The sequence below is a fragment of the Candoia aspera genome, chromosome 2, assembly GCF_035149785.1.
Source record: "Candoia aspera isolate rCanAsp1 chromosome 2, rCanAsp1.hap2, whole genome shotgun sequence".
Taxonomy (NCBI): Eukaryota; Metazoa; Chordata; class Lepidosauria; order Squamata; family Boidae; genus Candoia; species Candoia aspera.
The window spans coordinates 212,769,569-212,797,042 of NC_086154.1; the positions used below are offsets into that span (position 1 = coordinate 212,769,569).

At 39.8% G+C, this 27,474-nt stretch overlaps 1 protein-coding gene across 2 annotated transcripts in view; it reads right to left on the reverse strand.

The window, feature by feature from the left end:
• PRR16 (proline rich 16) overlaps positions 1–12,637 on the reverse strand; it is a 154,415-nt gene extending 141,778 nt beyond the window's left edge. Inside the window, exons 1-2 of one of the 2 annotated variants that reach the window (XM_063295301.1) lie at positions 12,514–12,637; positions 11,916–12,112 (exon numbers count right to left, since the gene is read on the reverse strand). In XM_063295301.1, the coding sequence (XP_063151371.1) occupies positions 11,916–12,098 (183 nt within the window). In that variant the 5' untranslated portion in view covers positions 12,099–12,112; positions 12,514–12,637. The other variant, XM_063295300.1, reaches the window with a different exon arrangement.
• Between the last annotated feature and the right edge of the window lie 14,837 nt (positions 12,638–27,474).

A 27,474-nucleotide genomic window follows, 5' to 3' on the forward strand; every position in this document is an offset into this window, starting at 1 on the left:
GGATTCAGCCCAGGCACCTGACGTTGTCGGGACACTTTGGACAGAGCCCCAGTTGGGGATGCAGGCTGTCACGCGCAGCCAAGCCCGGGGCCGGTTGCCCTCAGTGTCAGTTTCACCAGCTGCTAGAGCGCCGGCTGTCCCCTCCCAATTGCAACAAAAGTTTCTCTCTGAGCTGAAATCTGACACCTGGCTGCAAGCGAATAGAGACAATGTTACTTTTGACAAAGGCTTCGCTTGGAGGCAGAATCGCCTCTATGTGCCTGACAGTTTGCGAAAGGAAATTTTAAGGGGGTCTCATGATGATCAGCGGGCAGGTCATTTTGGATTTGTAAAAACCCTACACCTGGTCCGCAGGCAATTTTGGTGGCCCTCCCTAAGACATGATGTCAAAGACTATGTCACTTCTTGTCCAGTGTATGCCATGTCAAAACGGAAGGGGGGCAAACCACAGGTTTTGCTGCAGTCTGTCGCCAGTCCCTGCCGCCCTTGGGAGGAGGTCTCCATGGATTTTATTGTTGATTTGCCCCCCAGCCAGAGGAAAACTGTGATTTGGGTAGTGAAAGATTACTTCTCTAAGCAAGCCCATTTTATTCCATGTGCCTCCATTCCGTCTGCGCAGCAATTAGCCCGACTTTTCCTAATCCACATCTACAGGATCCACGGGAGCCCCTCCCATTTGGTCATGGATCGCGGGACACAGTTTACTTCCCATTTCTGGAGGGCATTTTTAAAACTGGTGGGCACTAAACAAGCCTTATCCACAGCGTGGCATCCTGAGACTGACGGGGCCACAGAGGCTCTTAATGCCACCCTTGAGCAGTTTATCCGCTCATTTGTGAACTATCAACAAGACAATTGGGTTGATCTCCTCCCCTTTGCTGAAGTGGCATACAACAACTCCGTTCATCAGTCCACAGGACACACACCTTTCAGTATTGTATTCGGCCAAGATTTTGTGCCAATTCCTGACCTTCCTCAGCCCACCGTTCCACCCTCGTCTCCTTCGGATTGGGCTGCGCACTTGGCAGATTCCTGGCCAGTGATCCAGCAAGCATTGGCTGACGCCCACTCAGCTAAGCTCCATGCTGATAAGAAACGTGCACCTCAGCCTCCTTTTAAGGTGGGGGATAAAGTTTACCTATCTACCAAGTACATCAAATCTTCTCAACCTTCCAAGAAGTTGGCGCCTAAATTTGTTGGTCCCTTTCCTATTGTCGCTGTTGTGAATCCTGTCACATTTAAATTGGACTTGCCACACAATCTTAGACGTTTACACCGTTTTTCATTGCAGCCTGCTCAAACCCGTCACCCACTCCGATCACTGGCACCAACAGCCCGCTCCTCCCGCGCCAATCATGACTGACGGGCAGCAGCACTTCAAAGTGAAGGAGGTCCTGGATTCTTGCCGACTGCATGGCACACTACAGTACCTCATTCGATGGAAGCATTTCTCCCACCCAGAGTGGGTGGCTGCCCGCGATGTGCGCTCTCCCCTTTTAGTTGCACTTTTTCATTCTGCTTATCCTATGAAACCTGCGCCTTAGTATTCTTTGGGGGGGTGGTATGTCATGTTCACTGTTTCAATGTGCCTGGTACATCGTAACACTTCACATGTCATTTGCTATTCCCGTATTTGATTTGTAACACTTCACGTGTCAGCTGTTAATTGCGTGTTTGATTTGCAGGGAAGGGAGGCTTCCATACCCCGGACTGTTATCTCTGGGCTGAGGAAATGGAATGTGTTTGGGTTTTCTCAAATGCTCAAGGTTGCTTTCCCAGGGATGGTGAAGACAGTTACTGGTACCGGGGGGGGGGGGTGGGTTAGAACGGCTGGGTGGGGGGAGGTCTTACGTTTTGAGCCGAGGGTTCTTAATTTGTATTTGGCGCGCTTTTGCTCATTCTCAGCTTTCTCTGTACTTGCATACTAATCCTTCAATAAACCAGATTTCATAGAATCTACTTGTGAGCCTGGTTTTGTTAGGTTAGGCAACCATTACAGATACAGAGCTTGGCACAAGGTTTCACAGCAGCTCCCTCTCAAACAGAAACGCGCGTCAGCGCCACGGCATGTGAAACATTACGATGTACAGTGCACATTGAAACAGTGAACATGACAAAGGCTGAGTCAACCTGAGCCAGCTATCCGAGAATCCAGCTTTCGCTGGGATCGAACTCGGATCGTGGGGAGAATTTTGGTTGCAATACTATTGCCTACCACTCTGCACCACACGAGGCTCCTAAGTATGGTCTAGTAAACAGAATACTAATTCAAATATTTGCTTCACTGTAAAGTTCCTTGGGTGCCCTACAGCCAATGACTTCAACAGGCTTGTTGTAAATATGGAAAGAAGGAAAAAACGTCTATACTGCCTTAGTCTCTTTGAGGAACTCAGCATGGAATTAAAAAAATAAATAAACAGATGAGCACAGCTTTTCACTTAAAATTTAGACTTTCTTGCACCTACGTACTTTTGTGTGGCATTATATGTATTAAGAGTAGTATCAGCAAAATCTCTGATATAGGAAGTATTTTTCTGGATTGGATCAAGTCCCATCTATTTTAATGTTCCATGTACCTAGCAGTTACTGACACTTAGAAAAAGGCATAAGCTGGGCATGAGATCAATAGTAATCTCCCAGAATTGTTACTGACAGCCATATAATCCCTAATATAGGAGACAGTATTCAGTTAACTTAGTTTAATATAAATTTAGCATATATTAATAATAATTTAAATATAAATATAAAATACTAGTACCATAATATAGAACTAGTCACTGATTATTCTATTCCCCATACATTTCATCTAAACACTTTTTGAAGTCATTCAAGTTGCTGCTGCCACTACATCTTTTGTTATCAAATTCCTTTTATTGTTCTCACATAATACTAGAACCCAGAGTCAACTATTCACCCCCCCTAAACAATAGTTCATATGTAAATAGCAGCTCCCACGGAACCATTTTCTGAGATACCACAATTCATTGGGTTTGAGATTCATGAAGAAAATCCACCTGAATTCATAACTGGGATTGTTCAAAAATTTGCTCCCATCAGTAACATTTAAAAACATTTAAAACATTTATTTAAACATGTATTAAATAAAGCCACCTAGATATTACTACATAGGACTGTTTTACACTATTACATAAGTTTGAAGAACTCTCTTAAGTTTATTCAATTCTAAGTATTGACTTAGGCAGTTAGCCAAGTTCCTTGACAATTCAAACAGCATATGACTAAGTTCAAGCTAACAGGCAAAACCCTGATGCTGCTAGAGACTGAGCCAGCAATACACTTCAGTGATTGAGCTTTCAGAGTTAGCAGTTCCTTGAACTTAAATTTACACAGCTTCTCATATCTAATTCCTCTAACAGAAAAGATCTAAATCTCTTGCAGATTATGCATGGATAAACCCTAGGTGACATTATAAATTATACAGCTGACAGAAGAGGATATATGAGGTCACAGATTATTCAATATGATGCCTTGGATAGGATGGGCTCTCATCAGTTTCACAGATTTGTTTCTGATCTTTGATTGTGAATAAATATATTATTGTTGTTGTTGATATATATAAGGACAACTCCTTCTATACACCTAACAAGGTAGAAAAGTGGTTTCTGAAGTAGACTGGAGTCTGAAAATAGGCTGAATTACATTTATAATTCAGTCAACCCAACGGCAAACCTGGAAAAAGCTGGAGCAATCTTTGTACCTTCCCAGTAACAATCAGAATTCACTGTTGAAGCATTTCTCTTTTGTATTTTGTTTTTATGTTTGCCTCTTTTGTTGCTCATACTTTAAAGTAAGATATTTAGGGTAAATATTTAAGAATACTTAAGATAGCAAATATGGCTCATGCTTATAAATTGGCATCATCAGTTAACGTGCCATGTACAATGAAACTTGTCAGAAAATGATTACCCAGTTATTGGTCACTAGTGCTGAGCAAACCATCAGGGGTTGCACTTTGCAAAGCAGCTATTCGTGAAGCATTGAGCCCACCTCATCCTTGGAAGACCCACTGTGGCTTTTCCAGGTGGTCTGCTTATCAATGCACCAATTAATACTTCCACTGAAACCACTAGCAAAGGATAGCATAGAGGCTATGCATGAACACACACGGAGGAACAACTTGTGAAAGCCCTCAGAGCAGCAATTCCAAGACTTCCAGAGGATGAGTTTGACTGAAAGCACCTCTTTGAAAAGAGGTGCTTTGCTAACACAAAAGCTTTTCATCCCCCTAGTAACAAGAACATCTTCCAAATTCTATGTAAATATTTGTTCAGTGATAAAAATTCACCTGCGTCATTTAAGACTGCCTACATATTTGTTAATGGCCAAAAGAATAAGAAAATGATTTTTCAATGAGAGATATGTCAGTCCTCTTCCATCTGTACTGTACAGTATAGCATAGTGCAACATATTTCATTTTTGCTGGGCTGAATATAATACACAGGTACCTATCCTCATGCAGCTTCTAAACTAAAATAAAACAGGAGCTAGTAAAGAAATGGAAAACAATGGAAGTTAGAGAGAGAGAAATATATATTACTATAAATTCAGCACAAAACTAAATTTTGGCTTAATTTCAATAGCTAATGAGGTTGAGGCAATTAAGATTTCACTTTTTTTAACTGACTCCCACAATTGTTTTTTCCAACAGATGTTTGTTTATTTGGCAGCCATTTTCTCATAATAGAAGTAAAGTGAGACAAACCATCTTAAAGAAAGGTGACAAAGATGTCTCAGTGGTTAACACTCAATCTGCAGGGAAAGAGTTTATGATTAAATTCTCCCACATAGGCAATAGTAAATTTTTTCTAAACCATTTTCCTCTCCCAAAGTTCTTTGGCTAAAGATTTGTCAAGGATAGCATCAATTTATTTCCTCCAGAACTGTTTATTAGGCCTACTTTTATGTTTCCAATTTGTATGAATACTTAAAATTAAAAAACTATGTTGAGGAAAAATACTATGTACATTTATCCATTTTTAATATATTTAAATAAAAAGGAGGCACATCCCTGAATTCTAATTGAGGCCTAATTTTATTAAAAGGAATGTCTTGTGTGGATTTAAATTTCAGTTTTCGGCTGGCATTCTCCATTAAGCTAATTGTTGTAATAGCCAGAAGAATTAGAATTGCCCATAATCAAATATAAGCCATATTTTTCTGGTATTGCTGATATTTAATACATCTGTGGGTGGAACAACAGCTGCAAATGAAAGGTGATAATATAAAATAAATCAGGTCATGCTAGTGCCCTCCTTTTTTTAATCATTTATTGATTTGTGTATATATTTACAATATTTGTATGGCACTCATTCCCAAAGGCTCCAAACAGCTTAAAATCAGATCATGGGGGAAAACGCTAAAGAGCAATAGCAACAACAAAAATCATAATAGTGTCATAAGAGATTTAAAAAAGGAAGATTGTGTGCCAGCCAATGCATCCCGATATTGAAAGCATGCTTTTCTCCTGAACTGGATGGAAAATCAGGGTCTTAACTACTCTACTGAAACTCAGGAGGGAAGAGGTAGACTGGATAGCCATTCAGAGGAAGTTCCGAAGTATGGATGCAGTGACAAAAAATTCCCATTTCTTGGTCCTTTCAGACAGCATTCTTGGAGAGCCAAGACTTAGAGGGAGTTTGATCTGATTGGATGGGCAAATCCAATCAGAAGGTAGTCCCTCAGATAACCAGTTACAGAACCAGGTATGGCTTAAAGCTGACAATCTTGAATTGCACTCAGAAGACAACTGACAGCCAATGCAACTCCTGAAGCAGTGAGGTCACCTGAGTGTAACAGGGAAAACCCACCAGTGCTCAGGCCATTGCATTTTGTACCAGCTGCAGCTTCCCAGTGTTTCCAAGGACAGAACTGTGTACGTATTACAGTAATCCAAATAGGTCATGACCAGGGCATGAGTGACTGTGAGCAGAGTTTCCCAATCCAGATGGTGCACAAAATGTAACTGTACAAAAGCTTTCCTGGCCACAGCTATCACCTGCTCCTTCAATAGCATCTGTGAATCCAGGAGAACCCCCAAGTTGTAGACTACCTCTGATCAGGATACTACATTTTCAGAGCCAAAGATGGTGCTAGGCTGCAATCATTTGATCCACAGACCCTTGTCTTGGTGGGATTAGGTCTGAGTCTGTTCCTCCCCCTCCAGACAGAAGGTCAGCACTTCTACTGCATCATCTCTTTGGCACAGTGGCCAAGATATATAATCTGGTATCATCAGTGTATTGATGACACTTGAGCCCATGATGATGGATGACCTTTCCCAGTCATTTTATGGTGATGTTAAAGAGAAGTGGGAAAAGTAGAGAGCCTTAGAACTCCAGAGAAGAGATCTCTAGCAGATCTCACATTCCCAATCACTACAAACTGCAATCAACCCTTAGGAAAGAGGAAAAGCACCAAAGAATGGAGTCTCTAAGTCCAGCCCTGCAGAGCTGTTCCAAAAGGCTACCAGATGATGATATTGAAAGTCACTGAGGTCAAGCAGGCCATACAGGTTGATTTCTCCCCCAGTACAGGTGTCTCTAAACATTATCCACAGTTGAGAGCAATGTAGCTGAAGACCATGCTGAATCCTAGTCTAAACACAAGTGCCATGGGTCCAGATAATCTGCTTCTTCTAAGGTCCTTTGAAGTTGCAGTGCCACCACTTTCTCTACCATCTTCTGCCAAAAGAAATGATTAGAGATTGGTCTAAAGTTGTCCAAAATAGTTGGATCAAGTGATAACACCACAGCCTCTTTCAGAGAAGATGGAAACACTCCCTTACTCAAAGAAGAGTTTTGGGAAGATTTCCTGTTTTTAATCTTTTAAAAACCTATTTTACATAAAGTTTCTTAATTTCCCAGTTTGAAATGGTAAGAGATAGGACTTCTAATTTTAGGCTGCAAAAGGGGGTTGAAATCTACATGGTGCCCTGATTAGCCCCAGATTTAAATCTATGGACCTATTTTTTAAAAAGATACTTAGGCTTTGATTTCCATAACGTTCACACATCCATAACATTGGGAATGTATACTCTTAATATGTATCAAATCTTAAAATATTAGAATCCCAAAGTTATCACTGTGGCCCACATGAGACATATATCTTAGATGAAAGGAAGAAACACAACAAAAGCCTATACTGTTTTCAGTTGTGCTCCATGATAACTCTGCTTTTCCAGGAAAAAGACTAAGCAGCCATGACTAGAAGGAGTTGAAACACTAGATACAAATTCAAAACCCCACAAAAGATAATCCCCAAATGTTGTAACTGCATCCATTTATTTATTTATTTATTTATACACACACACGGATACACACACATGCATACACATACATTCACACAATACATAAACATACATACACACACACATATACACACACACACATACACATACATACACACACAAGGCAGTTAGTATTATAAGAGAAAGGAGATAAACCCTAGTGCCAGCCTTGATCTCTTGCACAGACCAATTCAGTCTTAAATTTGTCCTCAAATATATTTGAAAAACCTCCCTTTTACTGGCCTCTCCTTGCTTCAGTTCCTTGTCTTCCAATCTTTAAAAATCTCTTTTTTCCAGTTTTTTTCCCCACATTCTTATTTCTTGGGTGACTATTAACTCACTCCACAATTCTGCCACTTTCCTTGGCCATCTAGTCCCTAGGCTCCCAGTGTTTAGCTTTGTTATTTCTTGAATTATTCACCAGGTCTTTCTAAATTGCCCGTGTCATTCCTTCTTTTCCTAGGGCCTACATGAATGAGATTTTTTCCTCTGACAAAGTAGCCTCTCACTGTCTGCAGCAATGATGGAATACTGTAGACAATCTATTTCAATCAGCTTCATCCCCTCATAAAATGGATTGACTGACATCACAACAGCTGTTGAAGCTGTTGTTTTTTTTTAATTAGGCATTTAAAAATATAAAATGCTGCATTATATCATAGCCTATTCAGTCTATCTTTCTGTCCTCATAATGGACAACCAGACGTCTATTGGAAATCCTCAAGCAGAACATGAATGAAAGAGGACCTCATATATATGTTTTCCAGCTACTGGTGCTAGGAGGCATTATGCTATATTATTGAAAGGAACATACAGCATCATAATTAGAAATTTTTTCACAGCTTCTACATTTTGGATTAATATTTTCATCAAGCTATCCACCTGAGATCTCTTTTCTAGTTAACCACCTCCAGAGTCATAAATAAGAAGTTAGGATTTTACTTTGTTTTAATAATGTACCCTTTTTAAAACAGATTTGTATTTGCTATATTAATGCTGATTCCCTACTTTGGAGAGATTTATAACTCGTTGTTTTCCTTCTTTGTTGTAGTCACCCTACTAAATCATTCGATGTATTAACAACCTTGGCCAATTCATAACTCCTCGCTTCATATCATTTATATTCAAGTTATACCAGTTCCAATGTAGGTCTTTGGGGGAATCCCATCTTTAATCTGCTCACTTCAGTAAGATTCCTATAGTCGTATTCTTCATTTCTGTTCTTTAATCAGTTACAGATTTCTAATCTTAATCCCATGACTACTAACTGTGTTCATTAATACATGGTGAGAATCAAAATCCTTTGGAAAGGCTATGTAAGACATGTCTATTGGTTCACCTCTTCTATATGTTTGTTGATATTTTCAAAAGACTTTGAGAGATAGGATATACCTTTTTAGGTACCACACTGGGACTTTTTCAGCAAAAGTGCCCTTCTATATGGTTTTAACTTCCCACCATCTTTATTAAACAGCTATTAAGTTAACCAACCAGAACTCCTTTCCTAGAGCAGCCATGTATAGAGTGAATCCAGTATCTTCAACTATACTTTTGTCCTTGGATGGGAAGCCATTCAGGTATCCTATTTGCATGACTGGGTTCCACAAAGGAACAGTGAAATATAGATAAAATATACCATATAAATGCACAAGCTAATACTTAAGTCTACAATTTTTTCACTGCTTTCTTAGCCTTCAACGAGCTTGTGCAACATAAGTTATCAAATGAACTAGGCATTCTGCAATTTCAAAGAGACCTTGCATGTCTAAGAAAAGGCAGGAGTTGTGCGCTAATGAACATGGCCTTATATCTTCCTGAAGTAATCATTATATTAAACATGTTGTTTTAGATGCATAATGTTACAACTTAAAGTTTTAGATTTTCCTGATAAAATTTTTACACTATAGTTTCCCTTCCATGAAAACCATCACAGTTAGAGGCAAATCATTTCTGGCAGCAAGCACTAAAGGCCATATTTATTGCTACTGGATTTTGCTTAGTGAAGCAGCCAATGATAATAGATCCAAGTCACAGTAAATGTCATGTGACTACTACTTACAGAAATCCTGCTTAGTTTCTAGAAAGAAGCCCTCAGAAACTATATATAACATAGATCACATTAATGTGATAGAAAACAAGGTTTTGTTGCCAGATGCTAAAAAGCATATACACTATAACAGAATTAGTTGTCCGATTTAAATATTAAAAGATAAAATTATTACACAAATTGCTTACATGAAGATAACCAACACCCACATAATACTTAAAATGTGCATTAAGATTTGTCAGTTAAAATAACAAACATGTTTGCCAAGGGAAAATATCCAATAAAATAGATATTCCTGAATCATTTAAAGTTCTTCAAATTAAAAATTGTGTCTAAAATCTCTTAGAGAAGAAATCTCTTACAAAATTAGGAAACAGAGGAAGGGAGAGTTGTATAAAGTAATGTAAAGGATTATAAAGAATGCATACAAGCTTGGGCTCATAATCCAGAGCAAAATCCAAACATCTGTCTACCAGTTTCACCATCAAAACAGAACAAAATATAATCCACTAAAACTAAACAGCAGAAAGAAATGAGGAAGCTCTGAGAAGGTCAGATAAGTTGCATTATTTGAACTGCAGTGTTTGCTGCTACAGAACATATCCACCATAACTCTCTGCAAATTAAACCATAAGAGTTGACATTTGCCTGGCTAAAGGTTATATTATATCAGTTGCCAAGATATCTGAGGCCAATAGGTATTATATATAACATTTATTCTGTAATTCAACCCTTACAATTCAGATTTTTTCAGCAATTTCATTTTCAAACTATGAAATGATATTTTTACACTTCCAACTGCCACTCCCCCAAACATTTACAGCCAATCTCTATATATTTATTTATAAAGAAACTTCTCTGATGCTGTATCATCCACCTGCTTACCTGTGCAAAGATCTACAGTATTTAACTGAAGGAGATTTGTATCTGTATAGTCATGTATCAGACTGCACCATGAGCTAAGTGGGACTTAATTCCTGAGAGAAATTGTAAACCTTTATAAATGGGGGGCCTTAAGTTGTGTCTGCAACTATTTCTAATTCCCTCTTATCATTCGGACTTAACCCAATTCAGATAACAATTCCAGAGTCAAATAACGTCAAACAATGTGGAGGTGGAGGGTAGCTCTTCATCCTGTCTCATAGCATTATTCAGATCAGCATGTACACATTTGGGTAAATAAAAATGCATCTGTTAACTCTTGATACCTATTAATTATAGTCATATAGAATTATATATACATTTGAATATAATTTGTATAAAGGTGTCAGTTCTTATATAACTGGATCTGATACTTTTTCTGCTTCTATTGCACTACAAAACTCCATAATCCATTACAACCTACAACCTATCACAGCACAAGAGGTCCAAAAGCTGAAGAAGTTGTTAAAATAAATCACTCAAGAATGCACTCCCAAATTTTACTAGATCGTATCGAACAATCCACAGCATGAAGTTTGCAGAAATTAGGAAAGCTGGAAGAGGTAATATTGATGTGTTTAAAGAGAGCAGTTGTGAAATGGATTTTGATTGGGAATTGAGGAACTATATTCTTATTTACAGATCCTTGCAGGCAGATTATCTTTATTGTTTTTGAGAGGTTGGTGGTCTCTTTATGTCCACAAAACATAATTTGGGTCCTAAGAGTGGAATCTGGTATCCAAGCAGGCCCACCTAATTCAGCATAATCCCTCAGATTTAGATTACGTGCTTCATACTAGCCCTGCCTCTAGGAATATCCCTTCCTTGATAAAGACTGGAAGTTTAATAAGTTTGACCTGCTCAAAGCAGCGACCTCCCCCAACCTCTTAAAATAACACCCACAACAGAAAGAAGTGAAATAAGTAACCACCCTCGGAAAACAAACCGAGGCATTCAGTGGCGGCGTCGCTGCTGTCACGAAAGGAAGTGTCTCCGTCGCCAGTGACTAAACCTAACACCCAAGATACTGGGTGGGGAAAGGAAAAAGAGAGAAATGCCCACACATGGCTTTATACGAAGAGATGGAGAATAGCAACTCCCGTGGCCGCTGTTGCTCGCCCGGCCGGCCGCCCCCCGCAACTCACGAGTGGGTAGCCATGGGGAAAGCGTCCAGGTCTCCCCCGCCCCGCCGGCCCCAAGATCCCTCCCGAATTTGGAGGAGGTACTCCTTTCTGCTCTTACTCATCCTAAAGAAAGCCAAAAAGCTGCGCCGCCGCGTCTCGATCCCATCCGCCCCGGAGGCTCGGAACCCGGAGACAGTTTGACTGGAAGCCAAGCGAGCACCCTCGGCTCGCCACCCGCAAAAAGCCAAAGGCAGAGGCGGGTCTGGCTTGTCCTACCCGCTCCCAAAGAGGGAGCCACTAGTTGATTTCTGGCGGCCAGGCAAGACTCGAAAGTGTAACAAGTCTGGCGCAGTCCGGTCCACTCCTGCCGCCGCTTCGGCCACAGTTCCCCAGGAGTTGGGGCGGTCCGGGCTGCGGGAAGCGCGGCAGGAGGACCGGACTTACCCCAAGCGGCCCAGACGTGAGGGTGGCTGGCTTTCTTTTTTGGCCACTGCCACCCAGCAGGCGGTTCTCTCACCTCCTTGAGCTCCTTAGCCACGTCCTTCAGGTCCCCCAGGACTAATTCCAAATCGTCCACGATTATCTTGATCTGCTCCTTCACCTTGGCTTTGGAGGCCGGCGGCACCCCTTCGGCTGGAGAGGACACAGACGAGGAGGTGGCGGAGGAGGAGGATGTGGTCCCCTTAGACTTGGCTGACATTCTTTGGGGGAGCGCTGGGAGGGGGGGGGGAAAGGACGGAAGGCAGGTCAGGAGAGCCGACTTGCCACGAGCGATGGACGACACTGCCGGTCCCCGTCCCGCTTTCGAGCCCCGGAGATGCTGCAGCCGCTGCCTCTGCTCTGCCTGCACATCTTGGGCTCCAGTACCCGGGGCGCTGAGCTCCCGGCGCGCGCCGGCACTGCCATCAACTGCACTGAGCGAAAGCGCCCGGGCTGCAGGCAGGCGAGCAGACGGGCGGGCGTTGCGCCTGCGCTGGTCTCCCTTCCCCCCTCACACAGACACGCAGACATGCAGGGCGCTCAGCTCGCCCAGGGCTCCGGGAGGAGGCGGGGAAGCGCCAGCGGCACGCGTGGTTTTCCTCAAAGCCCCCGCCACATGCTTCGCTAAAACTCACAATCCGCTCGAATCCTTTGGACCGGCTGAACGAGAATAAGGAGAGGAAGGGGAGAGGAAGCAGAGTCGCTGTTTGCAAACTTTACCCCCGCCCAGGACCTAAAAAGAAAGAAAAACCGCTAGGAACGCCCCTCCCCCGGGATGGTTTGGCCCAGACTCTGGAAAGGCGTCAGGAAAATGTTTATTTTCTCTAGTGACTGCGACGGGAAAGAGGTGTAAGTGCGTAAGAGCCAAAGGAGGCGGAGAAAGAAGGTGGGGATCATTTTTCCACAAGGCTCGCTTTTTCTTCCCCCGCCGGATTCCCGATTTGCTGGCAGGGCGCAATCCCCAGTTCCATCAGAACGCGCATTTGTGTACGGTGGCGGGAGATAGTTCGGAGCACCCCTTAAATCGCATCGGTTCTGTTATTCGGGGTGGGGGGAGCTTATGTGTTACTCAAGAAGCATAAGAAGCGAGGAGGCTGTTGGCTTTGATTGCTCGGGGAGAATGGACTTTGTTTTAACCCACACCGCTGTCTTTTGTTTCGAACAGTTCTCCGAAAGGGGCAGCGGGGCGCGGGGTGCTCTGTGCGCGTGCCACGAGGTGCCTTGGCGAGGGAAAGAAATGCGCCTAACTTCTCGAAGGAGACCTTTATGACGATGCTTGATTTCCTCTGAAAGGAGAAGGAGTGTGTTAATACTAAATTATGACATAACAGCTCCTAGAATTCAATTACCTTTATTACAGCGAGAGGGAGAGAAAGATGGAACCCACTGGAATATAAAATTGTGAAATGACTTTATAGGAACGGGTCATAATGAAGAGGAAATACAAACCCTGGAGGCTGTCCAGTAGCATTCAGTGGATTTCATATTTCTTAAGAGGTTGTATAAAAAACATTTTTGATGGACTTCTGAGCCAATAAGATAGTTGCACAGGGATGAAATGGAATGGAAGTTCCATCAGGAAACTAACTGGAATGTTGATAGAAAATCAGAACAAAATATCCTATATAATTTAAAGAATTATTACACATAAAAATTGTTGATAAAAACAACTTGTTATAAGAACAAGTTAAAATCTACTGCACCTAGCATGTGAGTGGTCAATAGGATGCCTTTAAGACAAATACCTGAAATTGTTACTGAAACCCACAGAAGCAAAACAAGAATATATTAGGGAGTAACTGCAACAAGTGGCACAAATAAGAGAAAAACAGTACCTGTCTTAAGAACTGAGCAAGAAAAACTGAAGAGCTCAGCGTTGCGAGACCATATTGCCAAATGACAACTGTGCCTGTTTTAAGCATCACTGCTCTAATATATAGGCAAGGAAAGACAGTTGCCTTATTTCTTATGTTGATACATTTGTCAGCATCTAATCTTAACTTATTTTCCCATATTTTCCATAACAAGATATATCTGATCTATTCAGAAAATTCATGGTAAGTTTTTTTAAGCTTTATCTTAAATTTCTGGTACACACTATTTTCTAGTGTGTACCAGAAATTTCTCACTTATTTGTGCCACTTGTTGCAGTTACTCCCTAATATATTCTTGTTTTGCTTCTGTGGGTTTCAGTAACAATTTCAGGTATTTGTCTTAAAGGCATCCTATTGACCACTCACATGCTAGTAAAAATTCTGTGTGTCTAAGTAGTCAGAAACAAAAACTAAACTTGCAATATGTATTGATTTCTGAGGAGTGAAAAACATTAAACTATTAGTACCCAAATTTAGTGGGGGGAGGGGTTTCTTGTACTTTTGCATAATTCCTAGACAGACTGTAGAGACCATTCTTACAGTGATCGATAGTAATATTCACTAAAACTCTACTTCCATGGTTCTGCTGAAAAGTAAAAACGGTATATTTTGGTTCTTAGTTCATCATGGTTTCTGTATATTTCCTGTTTTCAAGATACTTCATATATTTGCAGTCATCAATAATGTCAATTCTTTAAATAACTTCACACTCATTCTGCTTTGCTTCCATGTTCTAAAATTAGTCAGTGTGTTGTTGTTTTTAACTCAAAGCAATCTGTTAGATGTCTTTATCTAAGCACAGAAGGTACAGGGAGAACCACGTAATCATATCCATCTATAGTTACATTTACAAGTAAATCCCACAAAGACATTCACAATTTGTTTGACGTATTTAGACATTGCATAACTTAAAAAATCTTCCAAAACTCAAATCAGCAGTTAAATAATAATAATTTACAACAATTGAACATACATTACATAAAGTATACAGAATAGAATAAGGAAAAAAAACTAATAGAACGAGATGAAGTTAAGAATGCTGCATGTCTAGACCAACTTAAGAAAGCTGAGCTTGACATTAATGCCACCAGGAATTCTGGAGCATCCTAGAGAAGAACTGCATAGAACTGAGCATGCTGAGCAAGGAATGATGAGTAACTTGGAAAGGGAAAAGGGGGAAAATAGCACCATACAATCCACAAAGAAATCTTAGAGCAAGTGTTGCAGCACACAGGGATTTCAGCCATCCCACCTGAACTAGGAAGAAAGATCAACCCGAGTTTTATCTCTTCTCCCATGGCTCAACATCATATTCTCAAGCATCTTCTAGATACACCTACTACTCTGGGAAATCCTCATATTCAAGTAATCTTTGGCTGCTGCTGCTGCTGCTGCTGTCACTGTCAAGCAAGAGCTGAGACAGCAGGCACTTAAAAATATCCTGAGTCTGCTAAAAAAGTAGTGGCCCTAGAGTTGGAAGCAATGCATCTAGATTTTATTTCATTCAGTTAATGAAATGAAAGCACAGCTAAAAGAACAACTAGTCACACTGAAAGAAGAGAAGCAGGCTATGCAAACTGCAGCAAGAGCTGATGTACTCAAGAGCACAATAAGACCATAATACCATATGACCTTCTTGAGTTGCTAGATAAAGTGGAAGTAGCACAGTTATGTCTTACTCTTTGAGTCTATACCCATGGATCACACTGATGCCCTTGATGAGAGGGTCCCCAGTGGCAAAAAGCTTCCAGAACCTCCCAAGTCTAGTAACAGCAATCAAAGATCCTGGCCCATCCCAGCAGATTTGGCCAATCCTGCCACGTGAGTGCCTGATCTTGTCATGCAACTAGCTATGAGAGAGCTTGTGACTTTGCAAATTGTGAAGTTCAAAATTGCCCCAAGAGCTACACAGGTTGAAGGGAAAGCTTGTACATGCTGCAACTGGGGGCATGAAACTGATCCCCACTACATCTACCTCAACCTCCTGATAAAATAACTAGGATGCAAATAAGACACACAAGCAGAAAGGATCAAGGCAGATTGTATTAATAATCCAGAGAAACCATTGCACTGAATCAGGCTCAGACCGGAACTTCAACATAGTGCATCTAAACTAATAAAGATAACTCTCATGCAGAGACTGAAGAACTCCCCAAAGATAGCAGACCTCTCTCCGTGCTATGGGGCCTGCACTGAGGTGCTAGTGGCCAGAGAGGACTTAAGCCTAATAGGTCTTGCAACCCTTGAAATCTCCAGCACACAATGTCTTATGACTGAGAAACAGCTCTACAAAAGAAGTACAGTAGATGCCTGCAGTCATGAACTACAAGGCAGACCACCTACTCTTTTATGTTTTCATCCAGTTTATCCAAAAAAAAAATGCAAAGAGAAGAAATGATCCACTGGCTTTGTTAAATCAGGTTCAGTCTTTTTAAGTCAGAGAATGAGAGAGCTTTCACAGCAGACAAACCTAAAGGAACTGTGTCAGTGCCAAAGATACAGGTCACAGACATCATGTTCATGGCTAAAAATAAGCTGGAACCTAAGCCCAAGGGTACAATGCAGCCTGGCAAGCTGTTTCCACTATATAAGAAAGCTTGCCCATTGAACAAGTGCAGAGTAATCAGGTAGAGATCCTTTGAGAAGTGCAAAGCTCTGCTGAAGGATTATCATACTTGGTTTTGATGCTGTGTAGCTACAAGCCATTCCGCCAAAGGTGGAAGTAAAGTCCAATGACTGCCACAGTGAAAGCTACATCTCTGCCCTCCATCCAGACTCATGCATATACAATAGCACCCCATCTGCTGTATGGTATGCAAATCTATGGTAGAGAAGAGAAAGGCATGGCAGGACAGGAACCAAAGAAAACACTGAGCTGAAAACTCTGCCCAGAGTTAGCTGCCCAGAAGTGTGCAGAGAAAAGTCCACAAGGAAATTGTGCATATGTTGTTCTATTTGCTCAGAGTTTCCTAAGAGCTTAACCTGAGAAGACAATGCACACCATGTTAATCCTGCCATGTTCTGACTTCCCTAGTGAAGAGGAATACTTCTATGAGCTCAAATCACATGGAGCACCATAAAAGTGTCTGGAAGGTGAGCTAATGTCAGCCTTTGAGTAGGCGAGGTCAGGAAACACGGCACCACAAAAAATACTAGAAATCTATTTTATTGATGCAAGTCATAATAATGATATCTTGAAGGTTTCACAGTGTTTCCCCTTCTTTCCCTCTTATACCAAAAAGAGTCAAGCTGTTTCTCACACTGTCCTGTTTTCCTGGACAGAGCTCATGTTTTGCTAACAGTCCCTCCATATCTTCTCCAAGGCCATCTCTTTGTTCCTCCACCGTTAGTGACTTCCAGATCAAATCCACCGATGATACCATCAGGTTCCTTCTTTCCATTCTGATGGACTGTGAAACATACAGGTAGGCTTTGCTTACCAACTATAATTGGGACAGGGAACTTTGTCAGTAAGTGATACAGTCATAAGGCACGATGTCACGTGATCACGCCAACTTACGACAGCAATTCTGGCAGTCCCAGTTGCCATTGTTAGGTAAATCCCACATGGTCACGATGTCCCACAGTCACATGATCGCCATTTGCAACCTCCTGTAGGTTCCCCATTGATTTGCCTTGTCAGAAGCTGGCAGTGAAAGTTGCAAATGGCAATTACGACCATGGGACTCTGCGATGTACTTGCGAGCTGGTTGCCAAGCACCCAAATCACAATCACCATGGGGACAGCAACAACTACATTGTTCCTAACCATGTGCAACAGTCACAACTACAACTTCTTTTATACCTTATCATTTGTGGCCCTTTTACTATCTCCTCATCTGAAGCAACAAGCAGCTGTTGTGGACTGAAAAACACTGCATTTATATTTGTGCTATGTGTAAGTCAACCCCTCTCCCTTTTGTCTTCCCTATGACACAATAAAACTTACACTGGGCATTAAGAAAACTTTGGAATCATATGAGTTAAATGCTTTGTGATAAGCCAGATTTCAGAACCATACCTCATGATTTAATATTAACAATAATTCCTGTAAAATTGAGTTTCTACCCATAATTACTAATGAACGAAAGGTCTATTTTCAAAGGAGAAAAGTGCTGTAAAACTGATTACAGCAACCAGTTTCACAATTTATGCTAACCCTAAACTGTAGTTTTTAGACATAATTGCTAAGTTCATACACTGCATTATGCCCAAACCAACTCAAACTACCTGATGGCTTACCATGGTGAATACACGTAGCAAGTAAGTGAAGGGCTATATAGTCCATAAGAATTCCAAATTGGAATCCACTGTTTCCATTTTGCAAATGGGGAATAAAGTTTGGAAAGATAAATAATACTAAGAAATTCACATGAGATGCTTGATTAAATGGATTATTAACATTAAGTTGCTCCTACCTGATGTGAAGTATAAGAAAATATATATACTTTATACAGGAGATGTCTGACCTGGCACTTGATTTTTGCTTCAACGTTGCAGAATGAATATAATTCTCCACTGAACCTGAGGGCAGCAGGACAAGTTGGGAAGGATAAGATGGGCCACCTAACTCATCTGACTTCCAACATTTCACCGCCACTCTATGGTACCCAGCATCTGTTATCTCATTCACTTTCTTTCATGATTCAGCCATCTTTTAAGAAACTAGGTGCCTTTTGACAAAGGTTAAATTCTTAACTCTGTGACAACCTGGTTCTCTTCAATGTGTTGGGAGTAAAAATCCTGAAATTCTCAGACAGAAATTCTAGAGGAAGACACCACATTTGGGGAGAATGTTCAGTGATGTATGATTATGGATTATTGGAACTCACAATGGACATGATTCTACTCCCCTTTCTACAAATGAATGTAGCATAACTGGAATCTGAAACTGGATCCAAGGTCTACAGTTTATATACTGTACATGCCTCACAGAAGGCTTCTGTTACTACTATGGAAACTGCTAAGGAAACATTCGTGGTTTTGAGACATAAAAATATGTGGGGTGTGTGAGAGAGCAAGATATTGTCAAATAATTGCTAAAAACAATTATTCATGCCCATCTAGTTCTGTTAGCATACTTAAACACCAGGTATTATGATATAATTGACTAGAACAGGAGCAGAAATCCAAAGTTAATTAAATTTAACATTCATAAAGTTAATAAGCCCTACGAATTATGACTACCACATGTGAGCTACAAAAAGCCAGACCACCAATAGATGGCAATTTAGAGTTAGATCTTCTGAATTTCATTGATGCCATCTAGTGTTTATATACATTTTTGTAGCTCACATCTGGTAGCCCTACTACTTTATCATAGACTATCTAGTCCAGAACATTTTTTTTTCAGCCTGATGGGAGTTACCCAGATTTTTAGCCTTATCTTAAAATGTCAGAATAAGGAAGCAAATTTTCCACTGTCATTTTTTCAGGTTTGTCTCCAGCATTGTTTACTATAATTAGGCTACACACCTGCTTAAATGCTATCTAAATGCCACCTGTCTTTTTGAAGATAGCTAACCTAGGGAAATATAATGGAATTAGTATAGGAGTTTAGTCACAGATAGATCTAAAGCCTGGTAGAACTTACTAGTTCTCAAAAATTCACGAGTGGTGAATTCATCCATTAAAAAAGAGAGAGAGAGAGATGTCTGCTCCTTGGGAGAAAGGCTATGGCATTTAAGTTCAGAGATACCATATTATCTACAAAGGGAAATGTCTGTCAAGGTCATGTTTTATCCCAGTTGTAATATATGGCTGTGATAGCTGGACCCTCAGAAAGGCTGAAGGAAGAAGAAGGGATGCCATTGAATTGTGCTGCTGAAGAAGATTATTGTGAATACCTTGGACTATAAGAACAGCAAATAATTCAGCATTAGATGAAGTAAAACCAGACCGCCTACTGGAAACACTATTAATGAAACTGTAGCTTATATATTTTGGACACGTATAATGTGAAGGCAAAAGTCAGTGGAGAAGACTCTGATGCTTGAAAAAATTGAAGGCAATTGAAAAAGAGTCAGACAGAAGACAAAGTGGCTAGATGCAATCACTGATGACACAAGCATGAGCTTACAAGAATTAAAGCAGTTACTGCTAGACAATCCTGGTGAAATGATGTCCACCGGGCCATGAAGAGTCAGAAGCAGTTGAATGATTGAACAACAACAAGAAAGATCTAAAAGGTGTCATGTCCATAACAGTCTGATATAAAAGCTGTAGGGATCTGTAAGTTTATGAATTGTCACCTAAAGATATTCTCACAGGCAGCTCATGGAGAGCTTTGTTCAGAATTTCCGTTAGACACTTGCCGAGTCTTGCTAGCTAACCTAACCCAAGGAGCAAATCATGCCATCAAATACCCTGGAGTATCACTGGTTAAATTGTAAAGTTCCCCACGTGCATCCATTTTTCCAAGCACAATGCATTTTAATTGCCTGCACACACAACTGAATGCAGTCAACTGGAATAAATTGTACAAGCACTCAACAATTAGCTTTGAACATTTGTTGGACTTTTATATTATAAATCCACCCTCCCCCAGCTTATTTCCAGTAAAAATCCAAGTTATTAGAAGTTGTTTGCATTTTAAGGAAAGTTTTACTTTAGTACAACTTGTCAAAGCTCTGTAATAGTTTCCTGGTTCGATTGTTTATTTGCCTAGATTGCAGAAACTAGTACATGCTGAGATGTCACAATCCATATTTAAGACATAGTGTTTGGGACCACCATCAAACTCTCAGTGATTATTTTTTACATTCATCATTCAGCAAGAATTGTAATGTGGATTTTTTTTCAAACATAAAAAGGACGAATATGAAAAACAATTATTACTAAACTGTGGCTATACTTATTCTCAGATATGATTTGCAAGGCATTTTTCTTATGGTTTTCCTCATAATTGTAAAAATAATTGTTGATATGTTTACACTTGTTTAATGTGTACTTGTCCATTACTGTATCTGTCCACTGCTGTAGAAAGAACATATAAACAACAACACTTTAATTGGATTACAATTCATTTGGGTTTGCTCAGATATCTTGAAGAAGTCCTCATCAAAGTTCACATGTGAACTAAAAAATAAGCATACTAAATCAGTGAACTGAATATACTTTGTATCTAAATATCTACCTGTTGATTGGCAAGTCTCAAACTGAAAAAATCTTAAGTTTTTTTCTTTAAAAAAAATCCGTGCTATGCATGCTTCAGAAACACATCAGGCCTCACAAAAGCATAGCATCCCTCTGCTATTCATTAAACTGGCCCATCTTTTTTCAGTTTATATGTGTCTTAATTTTAGTAGGTTAACTTCTTAAAGCAGCTGCATTAGCTTTATTGACCTAACTCCTTAAAACAGCTACAACTTTTTTTCAGGTTCTCAGAGAAGGTCTATTTTTAACATATCGATTCTATCTAATTGTGAGAAAAGGATCCATATTCAAACTCCTCTCTTTTTGTTTCTTGCTGGGTGCAAGATCACAACTCTCAAATAACCAACCAAGACTGTGCCAAAATTGGGGTATATCGAAAAGAATAAATGTTACACTGAGTATACTAGAGTACACTGAAGGTACTCTAGCACAACAGCTGAATTTGCACAAATTATTAAAGATAAAAACTTCTCCCTTTAGTACAGAGATGATAATCCATGCCTCATGATCATGTTACCCTGTTTGTGGCCTCTAATACTCCAAAATGATATTTGAGGGTAAAATGGTGAATAAAATCCCTCTCCCCAAAACAAATGAAGAGTGGAAATGAAACCAGAAGGCTTTTGACTGGCAAACTGCTTCTGTTGAATTTTGGGCATTTGTTGCCAAATTTCAGAACTATTTGGGGGCATATTAGATTTTAAGAGAGATGTTAAGGGTACAAATTGAAGTGATTTGCCTTGCAAAGCCTTCTTGTACCCATTCTACCCACAAAAACACAGAACAACACTTTAAAATTGGGGGAAAGTAGTCCATCTGTTCCTGAGCTGTTAGTGACTTTCTGGTGGCACCATTTTTGGCCTTCTAACTGCTCAAGAATTATTGCCCCGAAGCGACAAATTTGCCGATTCCTGCTTTAGGCAATGTAGCCTTCTGGGTGTTAATAATGTATTCTGGAGATGATCCCTGGAATCAGTTGCCCCACCCATTTAAAGCAGTAATCACTGTGGTTCCAGCCACAAAATAGTTAGCATATTCTGTGTTGATTCCCATGTAGGAGCTTGATTCAGCATCCCATTCACAGCATTTGCCTTTTTAGTTCTGCTCATACTAATTATCAATCTCAGCAGAAGGAATGTGGGCTGTACACTTAGAATAAACTCAAGATGTATCTTAAGATATTTGCTAGTCAAACCATTTTGTGGATAATGCATATAAAATGCTGGAATTTTGAGTTTATGCACTATTTGACTGCATGAAGATTTATACAAAATAATTGTAATCAACTGCTAAATGTCTAGCCAAAATATAAAATGAAAAACACATTTCAAGATGCATTGAAACATAGATAGTTCACAGAACATCCACATCACTGAATCAAAGATTAATTTTTTCCAACAAAATATAAGGAGACTTTGGCAACGTTGCCTGAAGCTGGACTTACCCCTTAATAATTTGTTCTGTTATATGTTACTGAAGGAGATATCTTCTTTTCCTTTAAGATCTCAAACAGTATATTCATGCAAACTTTTTCTAAGTTTCCTATTATTCTTTGAAAGCAAACATACTAGCACCATTAAATTCTTTTACAAGTCTGTACATGTGCATTTAAATGTTTTACAAAAGAAAGCAGAAATGTAGCCTGTCTGTGTGACTTGTGCTCATCCTGCTTCTTTTATGTCATGGCATCTCATAAGAATTTTTTCTCCTTTAGCAATATCTCTATTTCATCATAGAGGAAAGGGAGAAAAAAGACCAGTTTGGTGGCTAGCAGCTGGGGCACAGATAGAAAACCTATCTATTTGCAGGATCACCTCTCCCTGAGGGTATCTGCTCATTCTACCAGGTTAGATAGGGTGAACATGCCGCAGGTCCCTTCCTTTAAATGTCATCTAGTGGGACCTAAGCAACATGCCTTCTTGGTAGCAGGCCCTGTCCGTTGGAACAGTCTTCTCCCTGAGATCCAGCAGACCCCCTACCCTCCTTTATTTATTTATTTATTTATTATTTATTTAAGTTTGTTTGTTTGTTTGTTTGTTTTTGGTGCCTTTGAGTCATTGTTGACTCCTAGCAACTGCCTGGACTAGTCCCTGCAGTTTTTTTGGCAAGATTTCATAAATGGTTTGCCATTGCCTGCTTCCTAGGGCTGATAAAGAGTGACTGGCTCAAGGTCAACCAGTTGGCTTCATGCCTCAGGCAGGACTAGAACGCCCTGTCTCCCAGTTTCTAGCCTGATACCTTAACCACTATACCAACCTGGCACTCCTACCCTCCTAGCCTTCTGGAAAGCCTTGAAGACCTGTTTTTTTCCTACAAGCATTGAGGTGGAGTGAGGCTGGAGCCCAGTAAAGTTGTTTGTGGATGTGAGTGGGTATGTTGGTTTGGGTGGGCCAAGAGTTTTTGTGCTGGTTTTTATGCTTTTTTACTGTTTTATAATTGTTTGTAAGCCACCGAGGGTTACGTGCATAAGATGGGTAGCTAGCTGAATCTTAAATAAACAAACAAATAGACCTGTTGTCCATCAGAAGTTGTTGGACCAGAATTCCTATCTTTGGCTATGCTATGTTAAGGTGTAGTGGAAGCTGGAATCCACCCACGTTGGAGGACTCTGAGTTCCATACTGTTGACTAAAGGTTCCACACAACTCTCCATTCCTCCATAGACCACTAGAATCTGTGCTTATTTGGGGAGAATCGTTCCAACTCTTATTTTGTATCCCTCCTCCCCATCCATCAGCTTTGCAGATGTATACATTTAAATGTAAACATCTTAAGTGAGGGAAGGTTTATACACTTACCAGGAAAACTCTCCAGGTTTATAGCTGTTTATTGCCTTTAGGTTCCCTCTCAAATTCACTTGATCCCAGTGAACCAGCAAGGGTTTGTGCTTAGTGATAGATCCATCACAAAATTCCATCAGCCTCCTTCTGTTCCTCTCAGGTCCATTAAGATTGCTTGTAAGACATTTTTCCATTATGAATATTAACTATAGCTTCACTTCTTTATTTATTTGTATGTGCAAGTGTCAGATCAATTCAATATTCACTGTTCAAAGTTAGAGTGAGGTCAAAAGTCAGAGGAAAAATAAGGAGATACCCTTCCTTAAGGAATTATTTAAAAATAAATGTGAAGAGATGTGCTTCATGAGTGCTTGCAAAGCAATTTAAAACATCTGTGAAATCCTGAAAAGTTCATAGCATGAAAATGATACTAAGGGAGCATTTATTACCAGGGAAATCACCATTTTGAACTTTTCATTTTCAAGTAGTGGAGTGAAAGGTTTATATATTAAGTTAACTGACTGACCTCCCATTTCCAAATTAGTTGTGAAGTATTATACTTAAAATAGTTGTGACTGTTAAATTAATAGCACATTTTATTGCTGTTCCTGCCTTACTCATCCATATTGTTTATTTTGTTAAAAGTAGCAAGCCCTAAGCATTTTAATTTTCTTGAATCATATTTGCACTGATTGAAACTCTCATTTGCACAAAAGAGCAATAGAAAATTAATTTAAAAACACATTTGGTTTCACATATGTTTTGCATAAAGTTGTTATTTTAAATTGACTTAATTAGAGGCATTTGTCATACTTACTGGAAACTGGCATAATGGCATGGTTTCAGCCATCAAATTTCAACAGCGAGAGGGTAGAGTGAAAAGGCAATGTCCTCTAAAAATGTGTTCCCCAGTAGCCACTGGAAACTAATGAAAACATATTCTGCTTAACTGACCCTAAAATGGGTAAATGAATATATGTGTACATGCATCATTTTGACCTCAGAGACCCAGGATATATGCACAAATGTGGATTTGCTTAATACATCATGCCTCTAACATGTTTATTAAGGTTGTATATGATTGGTTAAGTGCCATGAAGTTAGACAACTCTTTCTAACTACATAGATTGTTTCAGTAAAGTTGATCTGTCTTCATTGTGGTCTTTTAGGTCTCTCAGTGGTTCGTTCATTGCTGTTGTAAACAAGTCTATCCACCTTGCTGCTGCTTCTGTCTCCTTCAACTTTTCCCAGCATTAAAGACTCCTCACTGGAGCCAGATCTTTACATAATGTGTTTAGTATTAAGTATCATAGTTTGGATACTGAGCCTGGTGATTTGTTCTTCAAATGAAAATTCTGGATTAATTGTTCTATGATCCATTTGTTTATTCTTGTGCTTATCCATAGTATCCTCAAGAGTCTTCTTCAGCACCAAAGTTTAAAAGCATCAATATTCTTTCTATCTTTTTTCCCCCAAGTATTGTTTATTTTTAAAAAATTATAAAATATAAGCAAAGTATCAAAATATACAACAAAATTAAACAATCCAAAAAACAAAATAAAAAAGGGGAAACAGAGAAAAAAAGACCCCTCCCCACCAAAAATAACAACTTTAAATGCCTTAACAACAGTGGTCTGAGTAATGCTATGGAGATTCTGTCTTGGTGTCTGGAGAGTGTAAGGGTCTGGATGGGGAACAACAGGCTTCAGCTCAATCCTAGTAAGACTGACTGGCTTTGGGTTTTAGGACTCCCTGATTCTGGGGACCTTCCATCTCTTGTTCTGGATGGGGTTGCACTTCCCCAGACAGATCCTGTGTGTGCAATTTGGGGATCCTCCTGGACTTGCAGCTCCTGCTCAAGGAGCAAGTAGCAGCCATAGCCAGGAGGGCTTTTGCACAGCTTTGTGTTGTGTGCCAATTACACCCATTCCTGGACCAGAAAGCCCTGCTCAGTCATTCATGTTACCTCCCAACTGGATTAGCGCAACACACTCTATATGGGGCTACCCTTGAAGAGTATTTGGAGCCTTCGGCTGGTGCAAAAATGCAGTGGCATAAGCAGTTATGGGTGCCAGTCATTTGGCACATGTGCCACCTCTGCTGCATGAGCTGCATTGGCTACCAATATGCTTGCAGGTACAGTTCAAGGTGCTGATGGTTACCTTTAAAGCCCATTATGGCTTGGGGCTAGGTTATTTACAGGACCATCTCTCCCTAAAGGTATCTACCCATCCTGTTAGATCTGGCAGGAGACGCATGCATTGGGTCCCATCTGCAAGGCAGTGGCATCTTGCAGGACCCAGGAAGACAGCTTTTTTTGTCATGGTGCCCACCCTCTGGAACATCATCCCCTCAGAGATGAGACTCACTCCAACCCTGCTGGCCTTTTACAAGGCCTTATACAGTAGATCTAGTTTTGCCATCAAGCCTGGGGGCCCTGGTAGTATGGATGAGCCCATTTCTTGGTTGTGCTGATTGTGAGATATTTTTAGCATGCTTGGTTGCTATTTTATGTTATTTACAATTTTGGTCATTGTCTTTATTCTTTTTTAATAGTTGACTGCCAGAGCCATGTATATGAGATGGGCAGCCATATCAATGTATAAAATAATAAAATAAAATAAAATAAAATAATAAAATAAAATACTAAAGGGTTAGGGTTGAAACAAAAGAACTAACGTATATGTTGAACTTATTGATAATCACTGGTTTACAAAAAATACCATAGAATACTCTATTACAATCAGATAGTATAATCAACAGCCAAAGCATCTTGCCCATAATGATCCATTACAACATGCCTATGTTGAAAAGACTGTCGCTGTTGTGAACTAGAAAAACAAAATTCAAGTTGAAGTTGGGAAAAATAATCCTTAAAATAATTGTTACATAATAAATTATTTGAAATCACCATCCCAGCTTCCACCCATACTTTCCAATACAACATTTTACCACCTATTTTTAAAATAGAATGTTTCCAAAGAGTTAAATATTCATGAACCTCATTATTGAAACCCAATATGGCCCAAAGGTTTCTCACCACCCAATTCAATCTTTTTAAAAGTTTCAACATATTTATTATCACATACTGTATTTAGAAATACTTATAGGAATATAAAATTCCAAATATTGAATATACTCAGTAGAAATCACAAAGCCCAACTCTTTACATAACTGTATTGATATGATAGAGCCTAAAGGAAGTAACAATGATTTATCCCAGTTGATCTTATATGAGAGTGCTTTCCAAACTACTGCTGCCTGTATAAAATGAGACAGAGAAATAGAAATCTTATCCAAAATTGCTAAAATATCATCAGCATATAAAAATACTCAGTCCCCACCACAATAATACCCATAATGTCCAAAGGTTGCCTTACCATAATAGCTAAAGCTTCAATAATCAAATTACAAAGCAAAGACAAAAGTGGGCAACCCTGCCACCCTGTAACTCAAAAGAGTCTGAAATAATTTGGTTTGTTTTGACTCTAACACAGGGTTGCAAATAATAAATCTGTATCTCATGAACTAAATCCATTGGAAAACCATAACTAGCTTTAGAAATTTAATCTGAACCAAATCAGAAGCTTTTTTTCTATTAGAGATTGTATCTTTAGTTATGTCCAATACATCAATTAATAAGCATAAATTATCTGATGCTTGTCCATTTTTGAAAAATCCAGACTGGAAAGAATGAATTATATGTAATAAAACCTTCTGCAACCACCTAGCTAATAGCTATCCTGTGTCTTCAAAGTCCAACTTTTCTTTCCATGGATGTCAAACAA